General features: G+C 46.8%; 1 protein-coding gene across 1 annotated transcript in view; it reads right to left on the reverse strand.

The window, feature by feature from the left end:
• Positions 1-8,111: 8,111 nt before the first annotated feature.
• The window catches only part of SINHCAF (SIN3-HDAC complex associated factor), a 35,543-nt gene continuing 23,134 nt past the window's right edge, over positions 8,112-20,520 (reverse strand). The window contains exons 4-6 of the mRNA XM_040415633.1: positions 11,783-11,903; positions 10,647-10,797; positions 8,112-9,689 (exon numbers count right to left, since the gene is read on the reverse strand). Of these exons, the coding sequence (XP_040271567.1) occupies positions 9,551-9,689; positions 10,647-10,797; positions 11,783-11,903 (411 nt within the window). The 3' untranslated portion in view covers positions 8,112-9,550. The remainder of the gene's footprint in view (positions 9,690-10,646; positions 10,798-11,782; positions 11,904-20,520) is intronic.

The following is a 20,520-nucleotide window of genomic DNA, read 5'->3' on the forward strand; positions in this document are numbered from 1 at the left end:
GTCGTGTGAATGAGCCCTAAGGCCAGCTTCACATCAACGTTTCGTTTTCCATTGTTCTGATCTGTCAGAAGAATAGAAATAAAAACTGATCCTTTCTTCAGTTTAACATAGATCTTAAGCGGAACTTACAAAAACGGATGCAAAATGAGCACAACGGATGCTGAAAATAAATGATCTCTTTTTTTTTTTTTCTGTTCTTCTGAAGGATCAGAAGAACGGAAAACAAAATGGTGAACCCAGCCTAATCAGTTGCATAATTTGAGCCATATGCAAATTATTTAGTTAAGATTTTGTGATTTAGTCACTGAATCAGATGCAGATCTCACTGGGCTGAACTTGCGCATGTAATAAATTAATGTCAATGCAGTCAGTAAGAGCCCTCCATACAATGTCTTGCCATAAAATGCACCTTCTCCTTTCTTGCCAAATATGAAAAGTAATGTATGGTCTTGAAGGAGATATCACATTTATTAACTTTAAATATTTATATGGTTGCTCCATAAAAAGATTGGGCTGTAATGGTCACACTGCAAAGAGTCTATGCCGCAACTTACAGCTAAATCCTGCCAAGGGAACAGAAATGTCCAACTAGAATAGATATAGAGAACATTTTCTATAATGGTCCACAATGTGACTTGTGAGATGGGAAACAGCGCCACCATGTGGTCATGAGTGGAAACACCTAATCAGTCTAGTGCAATTAAAGGGGGTCTCCAGGTTCTAGTAGCTTTATGAACAGAAGATGCATTTTATGCAAATTGTGCCAAACTTCTGAAAAAACTAAGTAAAACTCTCAAGACATCTTGGACACTTTCCACTTCCTTACACCACCTCAAACCTGGCATACTTTACAACAATATTCAACCTGACCTACTTTAAATCTTTGCCACATCCCTTTTGAAAACCGCCAAAGTAGTTGTCTAAAACACTTTGGCACATGCCATGTGTAACATCCCAGAGTTATGTTACTAAACTCTTTTTAGCCGCTAATGTTGGTAACATGTGCCTTGTCATCTAATGTGATTTTATTTAATTTTCCTCACAAATGTGCATTTTCTAAGCCTGTTACATGTATTTGCTGTAATTTCCATGTACACCAGCAGGTGGCAGCAATGTGTTAGCAGGGCCTTAGTTCAGTTTAGCATATCTAGACTGGAATAGTACATTCCAGTTTAGATCCCCCCTCTTTGAGCAGAGTGGCCCATGTCCTGCCTCATAGGGAGGAAAGGAAGTTAATGTTTGTGTGCCAGCCATCCCGGCCAGGGGAAGGCTGTGCTGGTATGAGCTCCCAGTTCTAGGGATCCCAACCCAGGATCGTGTCTCGGCTGAGACCAAAGATCTTCATCCCCAGTCTGAGCCTTCAGCCTCAGCTGGTTGACAAGCAAGCAGCCACCTCCAGAACTCCAGGAAGAACCATTCCCTGTGAGCGAACTGTGAGTAACGTCCAGAGAACAGGAGAAGCCAAATTCCTCCTCAGCTAGTCAGTCCCATACACAGCAGAAGATAGACAGAGCAGAAGACAGATTCCTGCCATATTCTCCAGGCACATGATAGGAGCAGAAGAGATATTGATCCCTGCCACATACATTGCCAATACCTGCTGGGACCTTCAGACTATTGCTGTATCTCGTATGGATTAATGCTGCCTCACGTAAAGACAAGTTGAATTATATCCCAAGTCTGGATCTCATTCATTACTACCAAGTTCCTCAATTACTCCTACTAGCAACACATTCATTTAATGCAAGTGAGCCAGGATCCAGGAGTCCAGCCGTACCAAGGTAGGAGACACCGTTGACACTATACCTACTACTGCTACACAGAGACATTACACCACTCTAGCATTCCTCACCTGGTACGTGAGTTGCAACACCTTAAAGGGCCCCGAGACTGTACCCTGCGCACGCTGCAATTGGCATCACAAACAAAAACTATAGACTTATATACCCATATCCTGACCCACTGCATAATTTGGCGTCCGTGTAACCATACCACGATCCTGCTCATTGCACATGTTTGTTTATTAGGAAATCTGCCTGTAGTGGGTTCTGGACCTATGCTTTCTTCACTTTGGGGCTGAATCAGGAGATGTTGTCAGCCATGTTATCATTTGGTAACCAAGGCAGACTAGCTAAATCGTATTTCACACGAGCTATACAGAATGGGGGAAATTTATTAAAAGTGGTGTATAGGTAATCTGGCTTAGCTGCCAATCAGACCTCACCTTTCATTTCCCAAAAGAGCTCTGAAAAATGAAAGGTGGAATCTGATTGGTTGCTATGGGCAACTAAGCCAGTTCTACTTTACACCAGGTTTTGATAAATCTCCCCCAGAGTCAGGGTCCGTTAAGGGAAAAACTAATGGTTTTGCACATGAGTTGATTTGCGATTGCATTTAGGATTTCATTTTTTTCCTCGCAGATGCAATCAGTTTTTGATGCGTTTTTTTCACACGCATAAATGATAACTGAAGAATACTACTCAACATCACCTGGCATCTCCTGTGCGGAAATCACGCTCCGTGTGCGAGAGCGATTCCCTATTATAGACACTGCACTGACTTAGGCTCCATTCACACGTCCGCAATGTGTTTTGCGGATACACGGAGACACGGATCCGGAAAGCGGCAATGTGTGTTCCACATTTTGCGGACCGCACATTGCCGACATAATAGAATATGCCTGTTCTTGTCCGCAATTGCGGACAAGAATAGGACAAGTTCTATTTTTTTGCAGAAACGGAAATGCAAATGTGGATGCGTACAGCACATTCCGTCCCCATAGAGAATGAATGGGTCCGCACCCTTTCCGCAAAATTGCGGAAAGGATGCGGACACATTTTGCGGACGTGTAAATGGAGCCTTATAATGCTGTGTGTCTCTTGCATGACCTTGTATCTACAGAATTATAATGACAGCATTATGTTAGGATGATTCTGTAGAAGTCATGCAGATACGCACAGCATTATAAATTCTAATGTTTTGCGATCCTGTGAAATGAGCAGTGTCCAGAACCGAGGATCACGCTCATACATGGAGCGTGATTTCTGCACAGAACACTATTTGCTCTTGTTCTGTGTTTAGACCCGCACCTGGTTTCACCGCTCAAGCAGGTCAGTGCCGGAGTTCCGTCTCACCAGGCAGAATCTGGAGCCGTCCTCCAGTTGTGCTCTGCTCTGGGGACCCCATCTGCACGCTGGATTGAGCAGCACCAGATTGGAGTGGTTAAGGGTCACCTGGACCACATTTGGAGGTGAGGTAGATCTGCTGTAGGCCTCAAGCCACGGCCTTGACTTCTCCCATGCCCGCAAGTGTGGGAGCTGCCCCTTCCTTTCACTAGGCCCTGGATGTTTGCCGAGTGCTAAGGACTTGTCCCCACTGGGGTCCAAAGAGCTGCCTGCAGGGGACCGGAGGATAACCGGTAGGCGGTGAACAGTAGAGACAGGGGCTGGTGGTACACAGGGGAATTGGGAGAGGTCTGGAACTGGCTCTCTGTCTGGCCAAGTGGGCTTTTGGTGGTGGTGATGATGATGATGGCCCCCCCCCCCTACATAAAAGGGGCACACTTTGAGGGAGAAAACCTGCTACTTCTCTGGACTGCAGTAATACACGGGCTAGAATTTTGCATCTAGGTGCTTGCCATGCAGAGGCCTTGGGACTTTTTTCTGGTGTATAGCTGGAACAGTTCTTGCTCCTGGCATACAGACCTGTTGGATAAGTCCCCTCGGACACCAAAGAGCCCCAGCACTCCTGCTCTACACACTATGTTCACTGCTATTATACGGCTTTCTGTATTTTGGGCTCCATTTTGCATTCATCTGTGGACCACTATCACCATCTAGTGTCTGAATGCAATATTGCACCTGCTTTGTCTGACATTTGCTTTTCTCAGGAGCCTGATTGCCTGCTATGGAGGGCCACCCCTCCGCTAGGAGACCCTCTTGTCACCCTGAATGGAATGTGACATACCCCTCCATATGGCAATATAACACCTATGATTGCTCCTGCTCCAGCCATACTGCCTAATAATATCTGACGTATTCTCTGACCTGCTCATACCACTCCATCTCTAGTTGTATGGCTCCCTCTCAAGCAGAATAAAGCGAACAACAAAACTGAGCAATATGTTCGGCCTACCACACCACCGGATCCCAAATCTCTGCACCTGCTACTGAAACATCAGAACAGCATACTGAGCGCCCATACTCTTGCGAATGAGGGTTAATTTATTGCCATGATTTATCCCCAAATAGATGGGGTCATCTATGAGTAAGCTGTACAAGGAGTACAAGCCAATTCTCTAATCTGCCCTTTTGTTGCTATGGGCAAGGATTGGTTGTTTGGTGTAACTCTCCATTCAGAATGCATGGGGATAAAACTGATCAATTCTTTTCTGGTATAGAGGCCCTAGGACGGAACTCTATGCCGGAAAAGAAAACCGCTAGTGTGAAAGTACCCTAAGGCGGGAAGAATTATCAGCTGTGATTTGCCTTAAGCTAACTCTTTATAAACCTGATCCGGCTGAGCTTTGTGGCAATCTGAAGAGAACTTTAATTCTTCGCCCCACCCAAACTCCCTCTTTATAGTCGCGGTGTTTATTCGTAGGGGTTTTGTCATGCTATGAGTATTCAGTCTGATAATGATGTATTTATTTAATAAATATTTATTGCATTTTATTGTGATTTTGATCCCTAAATAAACATCGCTCCCATTATTATCCATACTCGTCTAGTTTTATTTATTATTCACAGCTATTTTAGCTTATTTTCGTTCTGTTCTGTTGCAGAATGTTGAGTCCACAGCAGAACAGAACGCAGGTATTTACACACTTCATCCCCATAGGCTAACAAGGGGGATGTCTTTATGCGGAACATGTGAAGGTACCCTTAGGCCACCTGCACATGTTGCGGAATACTTGTAGTTTTTCAAGGCGGAAAAACCACATTGTATTACAGTACCAGCAGAGTGTATGATATTACACTAATCTCATCTACACTTTGTGGATTTATTTGTTTTCCATGCAGAAATTGAACTGCCACGTCAAAATAAATAGCACGTCAATTATGTTTGCGGTTTTAGCTGCAGATTTCACTCTTTTCCAAAGAAGGGTGAAATCTGCATCAAATCCACACCAAAAACCTCAATTAGATATTGCAGATTTTGGTGCATATGGTGCAAAAACGCACATAGAAATTTGTGAGGATCTCGTGTGCATTACAGCTATTGCCTATGTTCGGTGGTCATTGCAAACAGCCATCAACACTGGTTTAAAGGACACACATCTGTGAATAAAACAGATCGTCCCGACCCAAATTTTTCAGAAAACAAAAAAGTCATCTGATTGGTCACTATGGCTTCATGCTGGAATAGGTGTACCTTCATATTATATTGGTGCCTATTTAGCCGGTGTCCAGATGGTTAGGGCACCACTTGTCTATCATTTCCTGACATCCTAAAGTGAGAAAAATTAGCCTCTACCTCACATGAGATTATTTTTTTTGCCTTCATCTGGATCAACTTGCAGAAGAACAGGCTGAACTGGATGGACGGTTGTCTTTTTTCAGCCTTATAAACTATGTTACTATGATCTGCTTCGGTCTTTGCATTAAATATATGCAGCATCCAGATGTAGGACAGCAATATCAGTGTGCACAATTTTTTTTTGCCTACTTAAAAAAAGATGCTGCTAAAGCACACAAATTTAAAGAGGTCCTCTGGGCTTTACCTAAATTCTCTGTTCCAGCTAACCTGTGGAAGAGTCTCAGCAGTACGTACCCCTTCCATCACACCACCGACTGCAGGATCTTTGCAGTGATCATGTAACCACGCACCTGGGTGTGGGCCCTTCTGCTGAAGTCCTGACTGGACGTGCACCTGTTTCTTTCTATGCATTATTCATATGAACAGGAAGACACAGGAGCACATCCGGTCAGGACCTCACAGGAAGGGTCTTCAGCCAGTTGGGTGGTCGTGTGTTGACAGCAGAATCTGCGGCGTGATCGAAAGGCAAGTACTGCTGAAACTCTTCAGTCCACAGGTTAGCTGAAACACAGAATTTAGGCAAAGCCCTAGAGAACCTCTTTAAACCCAGAGGTACAAGTCAAATTTTGATGCAGCAAAACTGTCCCATTACTGTGGTGACCTCACTTTTCCCATATGGGGAACAAGTTGCAGGTGACATCCCAAGAAGGTCATATAGAGTCCATTGTCGCAAGGTTATCTTCTCTTTCTCTGAGGTAATCGTGCAATTTTCCGACGACTTACAGGCCCCTAAAAAGTTGGCATGTAGTCCTAGCTGAAATAGGGGGTTCTCTAATAGACTAAACCCATATATTCTTTCTATCCAAACAGACAACAAAAAAAAACTAAAAATAAAAATCAAACATTTATTACACTGATTATGTAACCCAGGATATAAAAACACATACAAAAATGCTACAGGTATCATAATTATTATAAATACAAAAAAAAAAAAAAAAGCATACAGACTTAGCTTTTCCAGTTTACATTATTCAAAATAGCTGCCCACAAACTGTACAGTTTGTTAGAGGTATCCGAGGATTATGTAAGGTCCGTCTGTCTGAAGTAGTCCAGTAGCTATGACTGGTCCAATAAGTGAACCTGGCCACCACAGTACTGATTGCACTGGACTACCGACACGTCAGTCGCCTCCACACAGCCGAAGCAGCAATTATGCCAGCCAGATCTGCAGAGGATCTTAGGTTATCCCCTTAAAGGGAAACTCTACTTGCAGTCAACTTTTGCCATTTTGTTGTGGGACCTCAAACAGTTCCCAAAATAGTGGAGTGTCAGGCGCCTTGTTAAATGGATGGGTCTAGCCCACAAAATGGCTGCCAGCGCTGCGTGGTGAACTGACTGAAAAATACACATTAATATCAGTAAAGGCTAAATTCCATCATGTAGCTTACTGACCTGAGGCAGGTCAACGTATTATTGCTCCCACTGAACATCAGGGGTAAAACGAAAGCAACACATATATACGTATTAGAAGGAAAATGGATTCCATTACCAGCTCGGTCTCTGTCTATATTAAACTACAGGTATTATACGGAAACATTGTCTACACACATATACAGAGCACGTGTAAGTCGCATACTAACGGCCAGAACGCGTCACCGTAGACCCCATCTGTGGGAGGTTGGGGGTCTGGATCTTACAGCCATAATACAGATGCAAACACACAGCTGCATTAAACTGGCGCCTAATACACCAGTCTTAATACCCTCTGCGCTGGAGTAACATATGCCTAATTTATTAAGAAGCAGATAAGTCTTAATAAATTAGGAACATCATGCCAGCTAGGGGCCGGTGTAGACTTGAGCTATAACAGACACTGGTTTCTGCCACAAGTTAAAGGGAACCTGTCATCAACTTTATGCTGCCCATACTAACGGCAGTATAAAGTAGAGACGGGCGAGTTAACTTAAATGACAGACCGCTGAAATCAAAAGTAAGTTGTTGCTGAGAACCAACATCACAATCATTGCAGACTGGGCCTGGAGAAGAGTCCCGGCCACCTGAGAAGAGTCCTGGTTATTCATGATCTCCTGCTCTCCTGCCCACCTGCTGATGTCTGACAGTCTTCTACCTAGTTTTCTCTCTTTCTGTCTAGGAGAGAACTGCCAACCATCAGCAGATGGCTGAGAGAGCAGGAGATTAGGAATAACCAGGACTCTTCTCAAGTAGATTTGACTCTTTACAAGGCCTGGGCTGCAATGATTACGATGCTGGTTCTCAGCAACCACTTACTTTTAGCTCATGAGTGACACACCGCTGACATCAGCATTTCTGTCACTATTTTATGCTGCCCTCAGTGAGCTCAGCACAAAGTTGATTACAGGTTCCCTTTAAGGCTCTTTCACACGAGCATGTCCCCTGTGGGAATCACACTTAGTGTGTGAGAGAGACCTTGCAGACTGGACTACAGAAGCGCAGGGTATTATCATGATTGATAATGCTGCGTGCCTCTGCCTGACCTTTTTGTAAGGGAATCGTACTGACAGCTTTATGTCAATATGATTCTGTTACAGAAAGGTCAGGCAGAGGCACGCAGCATTATCAAATCGTAAGGCCGTGCGCTTCCGTAGTCCAGACTGCATGTGATCTCACATTCACACAGAGAGCGATTCCCACAAGGGACATGCTCATGTGAAAGAGCCCTTATAGTAAATCTGGCGGGTTGTGATAGGTTCTGCTCCTCCCGCTAAACCTGCCCCGTTTTCTTGTCACTGTAGAAAAGGGTCAAGAAGTTCAAAAAGTCAAAAGTATTGCACAAATATGGTGTGCACCACATTTTCTACTTTTTTGACCCCACAACAGAGGTATAAATCTCCCACTATGTCCCCAGCCACAAGGATTTAAAGGGATTGTGCCAAGCATTAAAGTTATATCCTATTCACAGGATACCAATCCAAAGAACTGGAGTCCCACGTCCTTGTCTTCATGGAGCGGCAGGCTGAGCATGCACCCTGCTACCTCTGGCAGTACCCCTAGAGAATTAATGGAACGGCAGGACGCATACTTGGGTCTGGGCCATGGGACCCCTAGCAATTGAGGAGTTACCCTTAGCCTGTGCATAGGGAATAACCAATACTTGGTACAACCTTTTTAATGGTACAAGGGCACATTCAAATGCAGCAAATTTGCTGCAGAAATTTTGCCAATGGATTTATTTGACTGTACTCTTATAGACCTGTTATTGCATATATGAAATAGTAATGATTGCTATAAGGTATATCGCAGTCCCAGCATTCTCATATACACAATCTCAGTGTATAGAATAGTAGATTACATAAAACAAGGATATAAGAAAATATCTGTACTAGTAAAAAAAATAAAAAATAAAAATCTGGAGGCAGATAGTGGTAAGCAGTCCAAATTTCCACAATCCAGACTTTGGTTGTTCAAAATGGTGCAAATGCTGCACAACGTCCCATCCATGGAGTGTAATGAAAGTATTAGGAATGCATAGCCAGCCTAAGGCAATGTGGGCAAGGCACGTCCAATGTCATCCTGAGAAATTCCTGTACATAAGAACGTAAGAACGGGCGCTCACCAAACGTTACAAGGTAGCATACAGAAACCTCTGAGCGAGTCATCCAGTCCAGGCCATAAACGCTGCTGGTTTCTATACGTCTCATCCAGTTCCAGGTTTGTATCACAGTCCATTTAAAAAATACAGTGGTAAATATCAGGGGATATAATAAAAATAACCCATGAGAAAACAATCCTTTAGAATAGCAACCTGCATAATAAAAAATTATAAAAAGCAACAATATACATATAAAAATACTACCGCTCTTTATACACCAGTTCCAATTCAACACAGGAATTGGGAGATTGTACAGATCTAGAAGGTGAAGTCCCTTCAGTTATGTCATATTACTCTGCAGCAACTGGCAAGCAATGATAATTAAAAAAAAAAAAATGCCGGAGGGACAAATGTCCCATACATACACTTAAATATATTTCATATCTACAAAAAAAATAAAAAAATAAAAATAAAATAAAAAAAAAGTGGTGCTTTAACAGTTCATGGCAAAAGACCCTGCCCATTGAAAGGTAGGGTTTCCTCTGTTTTCTTATTACTGCAGCATGGTTTGTAGTGTTGGGCGTCGATGAGAATTTCACCATAACGGCCTTTGTAGATAATGCCACAGCAAACCTTCTGCCTGAAATAAATATACTAACATGATCAATATATCAGTTTAATACATTGAAGGGGTTGTGCCAACATGTTATTTCAATTCAGCACGAAAAAAAAAGTTAGTTTTGTAATTTACATCCCGTTACAAAAATGCCCTATTTGTGAGATATTCCTTTTACTGCATTATAACAGCATCCTCTGGTGTTTAATCTGTACAGTAATATGTAAGTCCACCTACTGAGCTGGACGAGCATGGTCGCACATCCTCAGTGCCATCCTTCAACTGCCACCAGCTGGATCTACTGTTAGAAGCTGTGGCAGGTACAGGGGTAGAGCTACAGCAGAAAGGACATGCCTCCTGAGTTATGACAGAGCTACAGCAGAAAGGACACACCCTAGGCGATTATGACCATATTAAAAATTCATTGAACATTTTACATCAAGTCGGATTAATGAACAATTATTTCTTTTTTTTGCCCTCATAGTTCACTGTCAACATTTGGATCGGTGGGGGGAGGAGCCTGACAAACATCTAAAGAGTAGGGGAGGAGCATTGCTGGCTGAAACGAGAATAATTGAAATAATTGACACAGGCAAGATTATGTCTATTAATTAGGCTTTGATTTTTTTTTCCCCCTGATTAAAATCGCCAAAACCTAACATCGCCTGAGAAAGGACACGCTCCATGAGCTGCTAGCTTGAAGAGATTGTCATGTACTACATAACAGATTTTCATTTTTTTCATGGCATAACCACTTTAATATTGAGAGAGACAAAATGGCTATAACACTGTAGGTGTGCCCACCAATTCGACCCCCCCCCCCCCCCCCCCCCCTTCCCACTAAGAGCGTCGCTCACTCTGGCAGACAAGGCCTGCCCACAAACTCAATGGCCATATCTGGGCAGCTGCAAGAGAAGTGTATGGCCAGATGCAGCTGCTCACAGGGGTTTCACAGTATTCTGAGTAATAAAGGTCTGTTACCTTTTCCAGTATGTTGGATCCAGGAAGGAAAAGGTGGAGTTTCTGCTGGGAGCAGTCCGGAGCTCTGTGTCAGTGTCTGTGTCCGAGTGGTTACTACATGAAGAAGAGTGTGTGGGTGAAGCGCTGGAAGCAGTGCTGTGCGCCCCAGAATCTGCAAGAGACATGGGAGATCAGTCAGATCACATACAGGAGAGCTTCAGTAAAACATAAAGCAGGTTCACATGGCACCAAGATCTGTGCTCCAAAGAAAGCAATGGGAAGATGCACTGGCATTCAAGTGGCAGCGGATACCAAATCAAAGACTGGTCAGCCAAATGGGGCTAATCCTAGTGCAGACCCATGGCCACTGTAGACGCAAATACACATGAAATATTTGTTTCTGCCATCCCCTCATACCAGTGCAGAGTTTATGATCATTCTAGTTCAATTTTATTTTTAAATGTTTTTTACTTAAGGTTGACATAAGAAAGGGTAACATACATTTTACTAAGAGTAATATTGATCCGTATTATGACAAGTCTCTGGTGATGGTCCCAATACAAGCCAATAGAGCAATATATTAGAAGTCCTTTCGTCAACCTTCCAACGGTTTTTTTAGAAGGGGAATAGGGAAAGGATGGGTGTGGGGAAAAAGTGGAAGAACCATAACTATATTCTCCGCAAACCGCGGAGCAAATAAAACACAACATTAGCCCAGCTCATTCATCTCCTCTCCATATTGAGTACATGGAAGATCTAAACACGCATGCGGCGCGCAGGGACCCCCATTGAGCACTCCCCCAATTAAATAAAGTCCCCGATATAGGCGGGTCATTTAATAGGATTCGTGTCTGGTACCAGGAGGTGAGCTGGAAGCATTCCTGAATACATCTAACCCGGAGGAACAATATATCTATAAAACTCTCCCAGCACGCAAAAAACTGCTTCACATGAGCCTTTTTTTTTTTTTTTTTTTTTTTTAAAGACGCCTCTACCCATCTAATTCCAATTTTTATTTTTATTTTTTATGTAGTGCCATCTAGGTGAGTGAAATGCAGCTATCATTCTGTAGCGTGAAGGTTGCAACATGGTAGAAAGTGACTGGATGCCTTGGAGATGCTTAAAAAAAAATTAAAAAAATAAGTGTAATAACTTACAAAGGTTTTTCTTCATCTTCAGGACCTGTCTATTTTTCAGCCTCCGCGCTGCCAGAGACCGGATCCTTTTAGGCCTGATCCGCAGAGCTTTCAGATTGGGCCCACCGCGGGCATCTACAACCTGCAAAAAAGAGAAGACCTGTTCACATAGGTGTTTATTGCATTGCAACCTGTGTACAATTCCTGCCATACATCTCGACTTTCAGGCAGATGCATTTAGTTTTTTTCCCACAAGTACAGACTCTGCCCCCGTTAGGGCCAGTTCACACAGTTTTTGTTGCCGATTTTGGAGCACTTCTGCCTCAAAAATCAGCTCCAAAAGCAGCTCCCTGAAAACCCATGTTTTTTTGTGTGTTTTCTGCACATTTTTGGTGCAGATCCGCTTCAAAAACTTTAAGCTTTGTATTAAAGTGAACACCCATTTTTTACATATTGAAACACCTTTAAATTGAGAAAAAGATTCTATTGTGTGTAAAATTATATATATATATATATATATATATATATATATATATATATATATATATATATATATATATATTTTACACACAATAGAATCTCTCAATTTAAAGGTGTTTCAATATGTAAAAAAAATAAGGGAAAAATTACACACAGATACTTTGACAGAAAAAAATAAAAATTGATGAATCTCAAAGTGGGGATGAAAACCTAAAGCCCATTTCATACGAGCGAGTTTTCCTGCGCGGGTGCAATGTATGACATGAACGCATAGCACCCGCACTGAATCCTGACCCATTCATTTCAATTTTATTTATTTTTTTCACGCATCACTTGTGCGTTTCATTGTGTGCCACTTGATGGGTGAATAAAGCATATTGACTCATTGGAAAGTCCTTTGGAGTGCAGTCCAATTTTTGTCTTATACAAGTGGGTAAGCACCTATTGCCATACTTGGGCCTTGCACCCTCCCTTTTTTCTCTTGGATGGTGCTGCTGGTGAGAGAAATTATATTGTCCCATTGACTATTTGAGCTCTAGATCACTCCTATAATACACTGCATTTTGTCCGTCAGTGTACCACTGAACCTAATTGGTGTACTAAGATGTCAAACCTAGGCGACTATTGCCAGGCCCTCACACCACGATTTGTGCCTATGCGATGTTGTATAACGCCAGAGATGCCAATCAAGAGCAGAGGAAAAAAAGTGTTCAGGGAGAGTTTACAGCCAAAAGCCAGGAAGACTTCACTGGATGATGAAGATGCAGCAGACGCGAGTCCTCAATTAGCATAGGTTGCACAAGTCATTAAAACTTGATTTTCTCCACTATGCTGGCAGTTTGGGGCTGTTTGAACTTGTTCCCCTGTCACCTATGTAGGCTATTTACTTTCAGCAGATTAAAACTTACATAGTGCAAGCGATCGCAGGTTCATGTATATATAATTTATCAAAAAGTTGCATGGTTGGCATCTATGAAAACTTCAAATGTCCATGCAAAACAAGCCCTCACGCAGTTCCATCAGTAGAAAAAGAAAGTCTTAAAAAAAAAAAAAACACACACCACACATACACAAATTTGGCAAATTCCATAATTGTACTAATTTGCAGACCTCCAAAAAAATAAAAAAGTTACGCTATTCAGTAGAGGTACTCCAAAATGGCATGAAAACTTATCCCTCATACAACTTCAACTTCCACCACTGATGTGTGAATGAGGCTTAACACTGGGAATCAGGCCTTGCTTTAACCCCGGGCCTGTTTTCACCTTCCTGCCCAGGCCATTTTTTGCAAATCTGACATGTGTCACTTTGTGGTAATAACTTTAAAACGCTTTTACAGGCCATTCTGAGATTGTTTTCTCGTCACATCGCACTTCATGAGAAAAAATAAATAAATACATACAACATTTTTATTCATTAAAAAAATACCTAAATTTACCAAAAATTTGGAAAAAATGAGCAAATTTCAATTTCTCTACTTTTATAATAGATAGTAATACCTCCAAAAATAGTAATTACTTTACATTCCCCATTTGTCTACTTCATGTTTGGATCATTTTGAAAATGACATTTTATTTTTTGGGAACGTTAGAAGTTTGAAGCAAATCTTGAAATTTTTGGGAAAATTTCTAAAACCCACTTTTTAAGGACCGGTTCAGGTCTGAAGTGACTTTGTGAGGCTTACATAATAGAAACCACCCAAAAATGACCCCATTTTAGAAATTACACCCCTCAAGGTATACAGAACTGATTTTACAAACTCTGTTAACCCTTTAGGTGTTGCACAAGAATTAATGGAAAAGGGAGATGAAATTTCAGAATTTCACTTTTTTGGCAGATTACATTTTAATCCATTTTTTTCCCCAGTAGCAAAGCAAGGGTTAACAGCCAAATGAAACTCAATATTTATTACCCTGATTCTGCGGTTTACAGAAACACCCCATATGTGGTCGTAAACTACTGACCACATTTTGGAAACTACGGGATAAGGTGCCAGTTTTGTTGGTACTATTTTGGGGTACATATGATTTTTAATTGCTCTATATTAAGTTTTTTTGTGAGGCAAGGTAACCAAAAAAGTGTGTTTTGGCACAGTTTTTATTTTTAACAACATTCATCTGACAAGTTAGATCATGCGCTATTTTTATAGAGCACGCAATAATATCAAATGTCAACTTTCTATGATGTTTGTTTCAGTTTTACATAATAAAGCATTTTTTAAAACAAAAATTAGGTTTTTGTATCTCCATTTTCTGAACAACCTATATTTTAATTTTTTTCTGCCGATAGTCTTGTGCAGTGGCTTGTTTTTTGCAGGACATTTTTATTGGTACATATGATTTAAGGGGCAATGTGACCAAAAAGGAGACTTTTGTATTACTTACCAGTAAAGTCTCTTTCTCGCTCTTCCTTGGGGGACACAGGAAACCATGGGTATAGCTCTGCTCTCTAGGAGGCGTGACACTAAGTGAAAGCTGTAAGCCCCTCCTCCATCAGCTATACCCTTCAGCCTGGAGAAGAGACTGCCAGTTGCGTGTCCAAGTAGTGAAAGATAACCACCAACCGGAAAAAGAACTGTCGAGCCCCAACGGGGGCAACCAAGCCGGAACCACAACTGTAACCCAAATGAAGGGCGGGTGCTGTGTCCCCCAAGGAAGAGCGAGAAAGAGACTTTACTGGTAAGTAATACAAAAGTCTCCTTTTCTCGCCCATATTCCTTGGGGGACACAGGAAACCATGGGACGTTCCAGAGCAGTCCCAGAAGGGAGGGACCAGAACAAACTCAACCAACACCAGAGGCATCAATCAACTGCCGCCTGCAACACCAGACGGCCTAAACCAGCGTCAGCCGACGCATGAGTATGCACCCTGTAGAACTTTGTGAAGGTGTGCAAGGAGGACCAAGTGGCCGCCTTGCAAATCTGCTCCGTAGAAGCCAGATTCCTCTGAGCCCAGGAAGCCCCGACCGCTCTAGTGGAGTGAGCGGTAACACCAAGGGGCGGAACCTTGCCCTTGGCGAGATAAGCCTCAGTAACAGCCATCTTGACAAAACGGGCGATAGCCACTTTGGATGCCGCCATCCCTCTGCGCGACCCTTCCGGGACCACAAAGAGCGAGTCAGTATGCCTGAAAGAGCTGGTTACTTCCAGGTAAATCTTGAGCGCCCTGACAACGTCCAGGCGATGAAGCTTCCTCTCCCGCGGGTGGGAAGGGGAAGGACACAAAGAGGGGAGAACGATGTCCTCGTTCAGATGAAAGGCGGAGACCACCTTAGGAAGGAAGGAAGGGACCGGACGAAGAACCACCTTGTCCTGGTGGAACACTAGGAAAGGTTCCAGAGAGGAGAGTGCAGCCAATTCGGACACCCTTCGAAGAGAGGTGACGGCTACAAGGAAAATAACCTTGCAGGACAGAAGTCGCAAGGAAACCGTCCGCAGAGGCTCGAAAGGGGAAGCCTGGAGCGCAGAGAGAACCAGGTTCAGGTCCCAGGGCGGTACCGGAGGACGGTACGGGGGAACCGCGTGAGCCACGCCCTGAAGGAAGGTCTTGACAGGACCAAGGGGGGCCAGTGGGCGCTGAAACAAAATGGACAGCGCAGACACCTGACCCTTCAAAGAACTAAGGCCCAGCCCTTGGGCCAGTCCGCTCTGCAGGAAGGACAAAACGGTGGGGAGAGAAAAGCGGAGCGGAGGAATCCCCAGATCGGCACAGAACCCCAAAAAGGTCCTCCAGGTCCTATAATAGATCCTAGAAGAGGACGGCTTACGGGCGCGGATCATGGTGCGGACGACGTCCGCAGAAAAACCCCTACGCGTCAGGACGGTGGTCTCAACAACCACGCCGTCAAACGTAGGGACCCTAAACGCGGGTGGAAGATCGGTCCCTGAGAGAGAAGATCTTCCCTGGCGGGCAGCGGCCAGGGCGCGTCTGCCAGGAGCAGCATGAGGTCGGCATACCAAGACCGGCGGGGCCAGTCCGGAGCGACCAGAATCACCGAGACGCCTTCCGCCGCTATCTTCCGAAGGACCTTGGGCAGGAGAGGGATGGGAGGGAATATGTATGGGCGCGCGAAGCCTCGCCAAGGAAGAACGAGGGCGTCGGCTCCGCAAGCTCCCGGATCCCTGGCCCTGGACAGATAGGCGGGGACCTTGTGATTGAATTTTGAGGCCATGAGGTCCACGTCCGGTATGCCCCAACGAAGGCAAATGGCCTCGAATACCTCCGGGTGAAGAGACCACTCGCCGGGGTCGACGGTGGTGCGACTGAGGAAGTCCGCCGCCCAATTGTCCACCCCTGGAATAAAAATTGCAGATAGGGCCGGGACGTGGGCTTCCGCCCAACGGAGAATGCTGGTGACCTCCCGCATTGCTGCAGCTCTGCGAGTGCCCCCCTGGTGGTTTATGTACGCCACAGCCGTGGCGTTGTCCGATTGTACACGAACAGGATGACCCTTCAGCAGATGAGTCCAGTGTCGTAGAGACAGAAGGGCCGCTCTCAGCTCCAGGACATTGATCGAGAGTTTGGACTCCGATGGAGACCAAATGCCCTGGACGGATCGGGGAGGAAACACGCCTCCCCAGCCCAAGAGACTGGCATCGGTTGTAACCACCAACCAGTTGAGTGGCAGAAAGGACCTGCCCAGAAGAGGGGACTGTAACCACCAGCGGAGAGATGACCGCACCGGAGGCGATAGACGGAAGGGAAGATCCAGAGACTCCGGCGATTTGTCCCAGGAGGAGATGATCGCCCGTTGGAGAGGGCGGGAGTGAAACTGCGCAAATGGGATCGCCTCGAAGCAGGCAACCATCTGCCCCAAGACCCGCATGCAGAAGCGGAAGGACGGTCGACGGTGGAGAAGGAGACCCCGAACCGCCCCACGGAGGGTCAGACGTTTTTCCGAGGGAAGACGTACCTCCGCCGCTCCTGTGTCTAAAAGCATTCCCAGGAAGACTAGCTGTTTGGAGGGGGGAAGAGAGGACTTGGGGAAGTTGATGACCCAACCGAACCTCGCCAGAGTCTCTAGAGTGAGATCCACGCTGGCAACCGCTTGAGAAAGGGACGGAGCCTTGATGAGGATATCGTCCAAGTACGGTAGCAGAAAAACACCCCTGGAACGGAGTAAGGCCAAAACCGGGGCCAGGACCTTGGTGAACACCCGGGGGGCAGTTGCCAGCCCAAAGGGAAGGGCGACAAACTGGAAGTGGAGGTCCCCCACGGCGAATCGGAGGAAGCGATGGTGACACCGGGCTACCGGAACATGGAGGTAGGCATCCTGTATATCGATGGAAGACATGAAATCTCCCTGCTCCAGGGAAGCCACCGCGGAACGGAGGGACTCCATCCGAAAGCGTCGAAGGAGGAGAAAACGGTTGAGCTTTTTGAGGTCCAAAATGGGCCGCACCGAACCTCCCTTCTTGGGAACTACAAAGAGGTTCGAGTAGAACCCTTGGAACCTTTCCTCTAGAGGAACGGGGGTAATCACCCCCCTGTCCAGTAAGGCTTGAACGGCCGCGGAGAACGCAGCCGCGCTTTTCGGGTCCCGCGGCGGGCGGGAGCGAAAGAACCGATCTGGAGGGAAGGATGCAAATTCGATTTTGTATCCGGAGGACACAATTTCGAGGGCCCAGGCGTCGGAGACGTGAGCCATCCAGACGTCCCTGAAAAGGAGGAGCCGGCCCCCCACCCGGGTGGGTGGGGGCGCGCCTTCAGGCAGAGGACTGCTTTGCTGCGGGTGTGCGGGCAGCCTGCGGCTTGCGCCAGGAGGGCTGGGCCCGAAAAAACGGCTTCCTACGCTTGTCCTGGGGAGGAGCCGAAGCGGCAGCTGTGGTGGGAGCCCCAGAGGCCCTGCGGGAGGACCGAAAACGAGACGCACCAGGGCGTCCGCGGGGGGCGCCCCTTGCATGGGGTTGAGGAAGATGGGTGCTTTTACCACCCGTGGCCTCCGAAATAAGTTCGTCTAGGCGGACCCCGAAAAGGCGGGAACCCGCAAACGGTAGCCCCGCCAAGGAACGTTTGGAGGCAGCGTCCGCTTTCCAAACCTTCAGCCAGAGCTCCCTCCTGACGGAAACTGCCAGGGCGGAGGAGCGTGCAATAAGGGCTCCCGCATCAAGGGAGGCCTCACAAACAAAATTCCCGGCCCGAATAATAAGCTGGGCCAAGGAACGTAGGTCCTGGATGGGGACGTCCGAGTCCAACTCCTGTTCCAGCTGCGCACCCCAAGCAGAGATTGCTTTCCCTGCCCAAGCAGAGGCAAAAACCGGTCTGAGAGCAGAACCGGAGGCAGCAAAAATGCCCTTGGAAAGGGTCTCCATGCGACGGTCCTCCGCTGACTGAAGAGAGGACCCGTCGGGAACAGGGATGGCCGTGTTCTTTGACAGCCGGGCCACAGGGGGGTCCACCTTGGGTGGGGAAGACCATGTGGCCACGACATCGGCTGGAAAGGGATAGCAAATGTCCAGCTTCTTGGGGCTGACAAAACGGGCGTCCGGGCGAGCCCAAGCCTTAGACACCACAGAGGAGAAATCAGAGTGGATTGGAAAGACTTTTGAGGCCTGCCTGGGTCTGATAAAGGAGACGCTAGCTGCGTCAGAGCTAGGGGGATCATCCTGCACCTTAAAGGTGTCACGAATATCAGAGATGAGCTGACCCATCGCTGAGGCTAGCTTGGACGGCAGGGCCGAGTCCATTTCCAAATCTGAAACCGCCAATTCACCTTCAGAGAGCGAATCCTTTGGAGAGGAGAGGCTCGTCTGGGTGCGCACGCGTGGCGGGGAGAGTGAGGCCTCAGAGGAGGAGGCTCGCTCTACTCTAATACGCTTCTGAGAGTGCCTAGCTCGGGAGGGGTCACTAAGAGAGAGTGAACCCGCTGCAGCGGCAGAAGCAGTGGACCCGGAGGGCGCGACAGTCAGAGAGGCGTCCTGCGGGGTAGGTGGCCTGTCTATTAGGCGGCCCACGACATGAGTGAGGCTTTCCACGGCCTGGGACAGGGATCTAGCCCAGTCAGGCGGGTCAGAGGAAGCAGGGAGCGACACAGCGGGCGACTGAGGCTGCGGTGGAGCTCGGCATGCAGTACAGTGCGGATCAGACTGCCCCCGGGGAAAGGGTTCCCTACAAGCAGTACAGGCATGGTACCAAGGCTTGGCGGCTGCAGAAGGGTCTGACATGGTGGAAAAAAAGATGTTGCACTTAAAGTGGGAGACCCCAAGAAAAGTGGTGGCACGGAGGGGGTTAACAGTCCTACCAGACCCGGATGATGCAAGTGGCAGCGGTAAGGGGAACAGACTGAGGAGGCTGTGGAGGAGAGGCAGCAGCACGGAGATGAATGGCTTCAGGATCGCACGGCAGAGAGGATTCCACGCAGCACTGAGAAGTGGAGCCCGATGAAACCGGAAGTAGCGGAGCGCATGTAGGAAGCTCCGCCCCCCCTCTGCCGCGCTGAAGAAGAAGCAGAGCCGCGCGCGCGGCAAAATGATTTTAACCCCCAAGGATGATGAAGTGCCGGCCTGAAATGGCGCCGTTCACGCCAAGTAAGCGGCCCCCGCCGCGCCAGGATGTGGCAGACGGCTTGCTTTTTTCCTGCAGCCGTCCCCTGAAGGCAGCGTCCCTGCCAAGGACTTGCCCAGATAAACTCCCCTGCCCGGTAACGGTCCCGATATGCCCGGGGGGGGGGGGGGGGGGGAGAAGGGCGCACGATGTAGCAGTGGCCATGTAGCAGTGGCTAAGGGGGATGTAGCAGTGGCCGTGGGAGCCCAGGAGGCCTGTAGCAGCGGTGGGAGGGAGGAAGGGGAGGCTGGAGCAGCCACTCTCACCATACGCTGTCTTCGCCCTCAGTCCATCCAGCGGGGGTCGCCCCTTCAGCTCCTGGCACCGCAGTGGCAGGAAGCCGGGGGAGGGACTTGGCGTGCGGACGACCCTGAGCTGGCGGGACGCAGGGGAGCGAGGCTGCCCTGGTCCACCTTGTCTTCTGTGGGGGAGGCGGCAGTGCGGAATTACCGGCACTGGCGCAACTCAACCCCGGGAGAAACAGAGGGGTCTAATGCGCCTCTGTTGTCCCTGTAGGTAGAAAAAAAATCGAATTAAAAACAACAAATAACGCAAAAATAAAAAATCATAGGAAAACAACCCTGCATAAGCAGGGGGTGTCTTGCCTCCTTGGACACTAAGCAAAAACTGGCAGTCTCTTCTCCAGGCTGAAGGGTATAGCTGATGGAGGAGGGGCTTACAGCTTTCACTTAGTGTCACGCCTCCTAGAGAGCAGAGCTATACCCATGGTTTCCTGT

This window comes from Bufo bufo, chromosome 1 (genome assembly GCF_905171765.1).
Source record: "Bufo bufo chromosome 1, aBufBuf1.1, whole genome shotgun sequence".
NCBI classification, from domain to species: domain Eukaryota; kingdom Metazoa; phylum Chordata; class Amphibia; order Anura; family Bufonidae; genus Bufo; species Bufo bufo.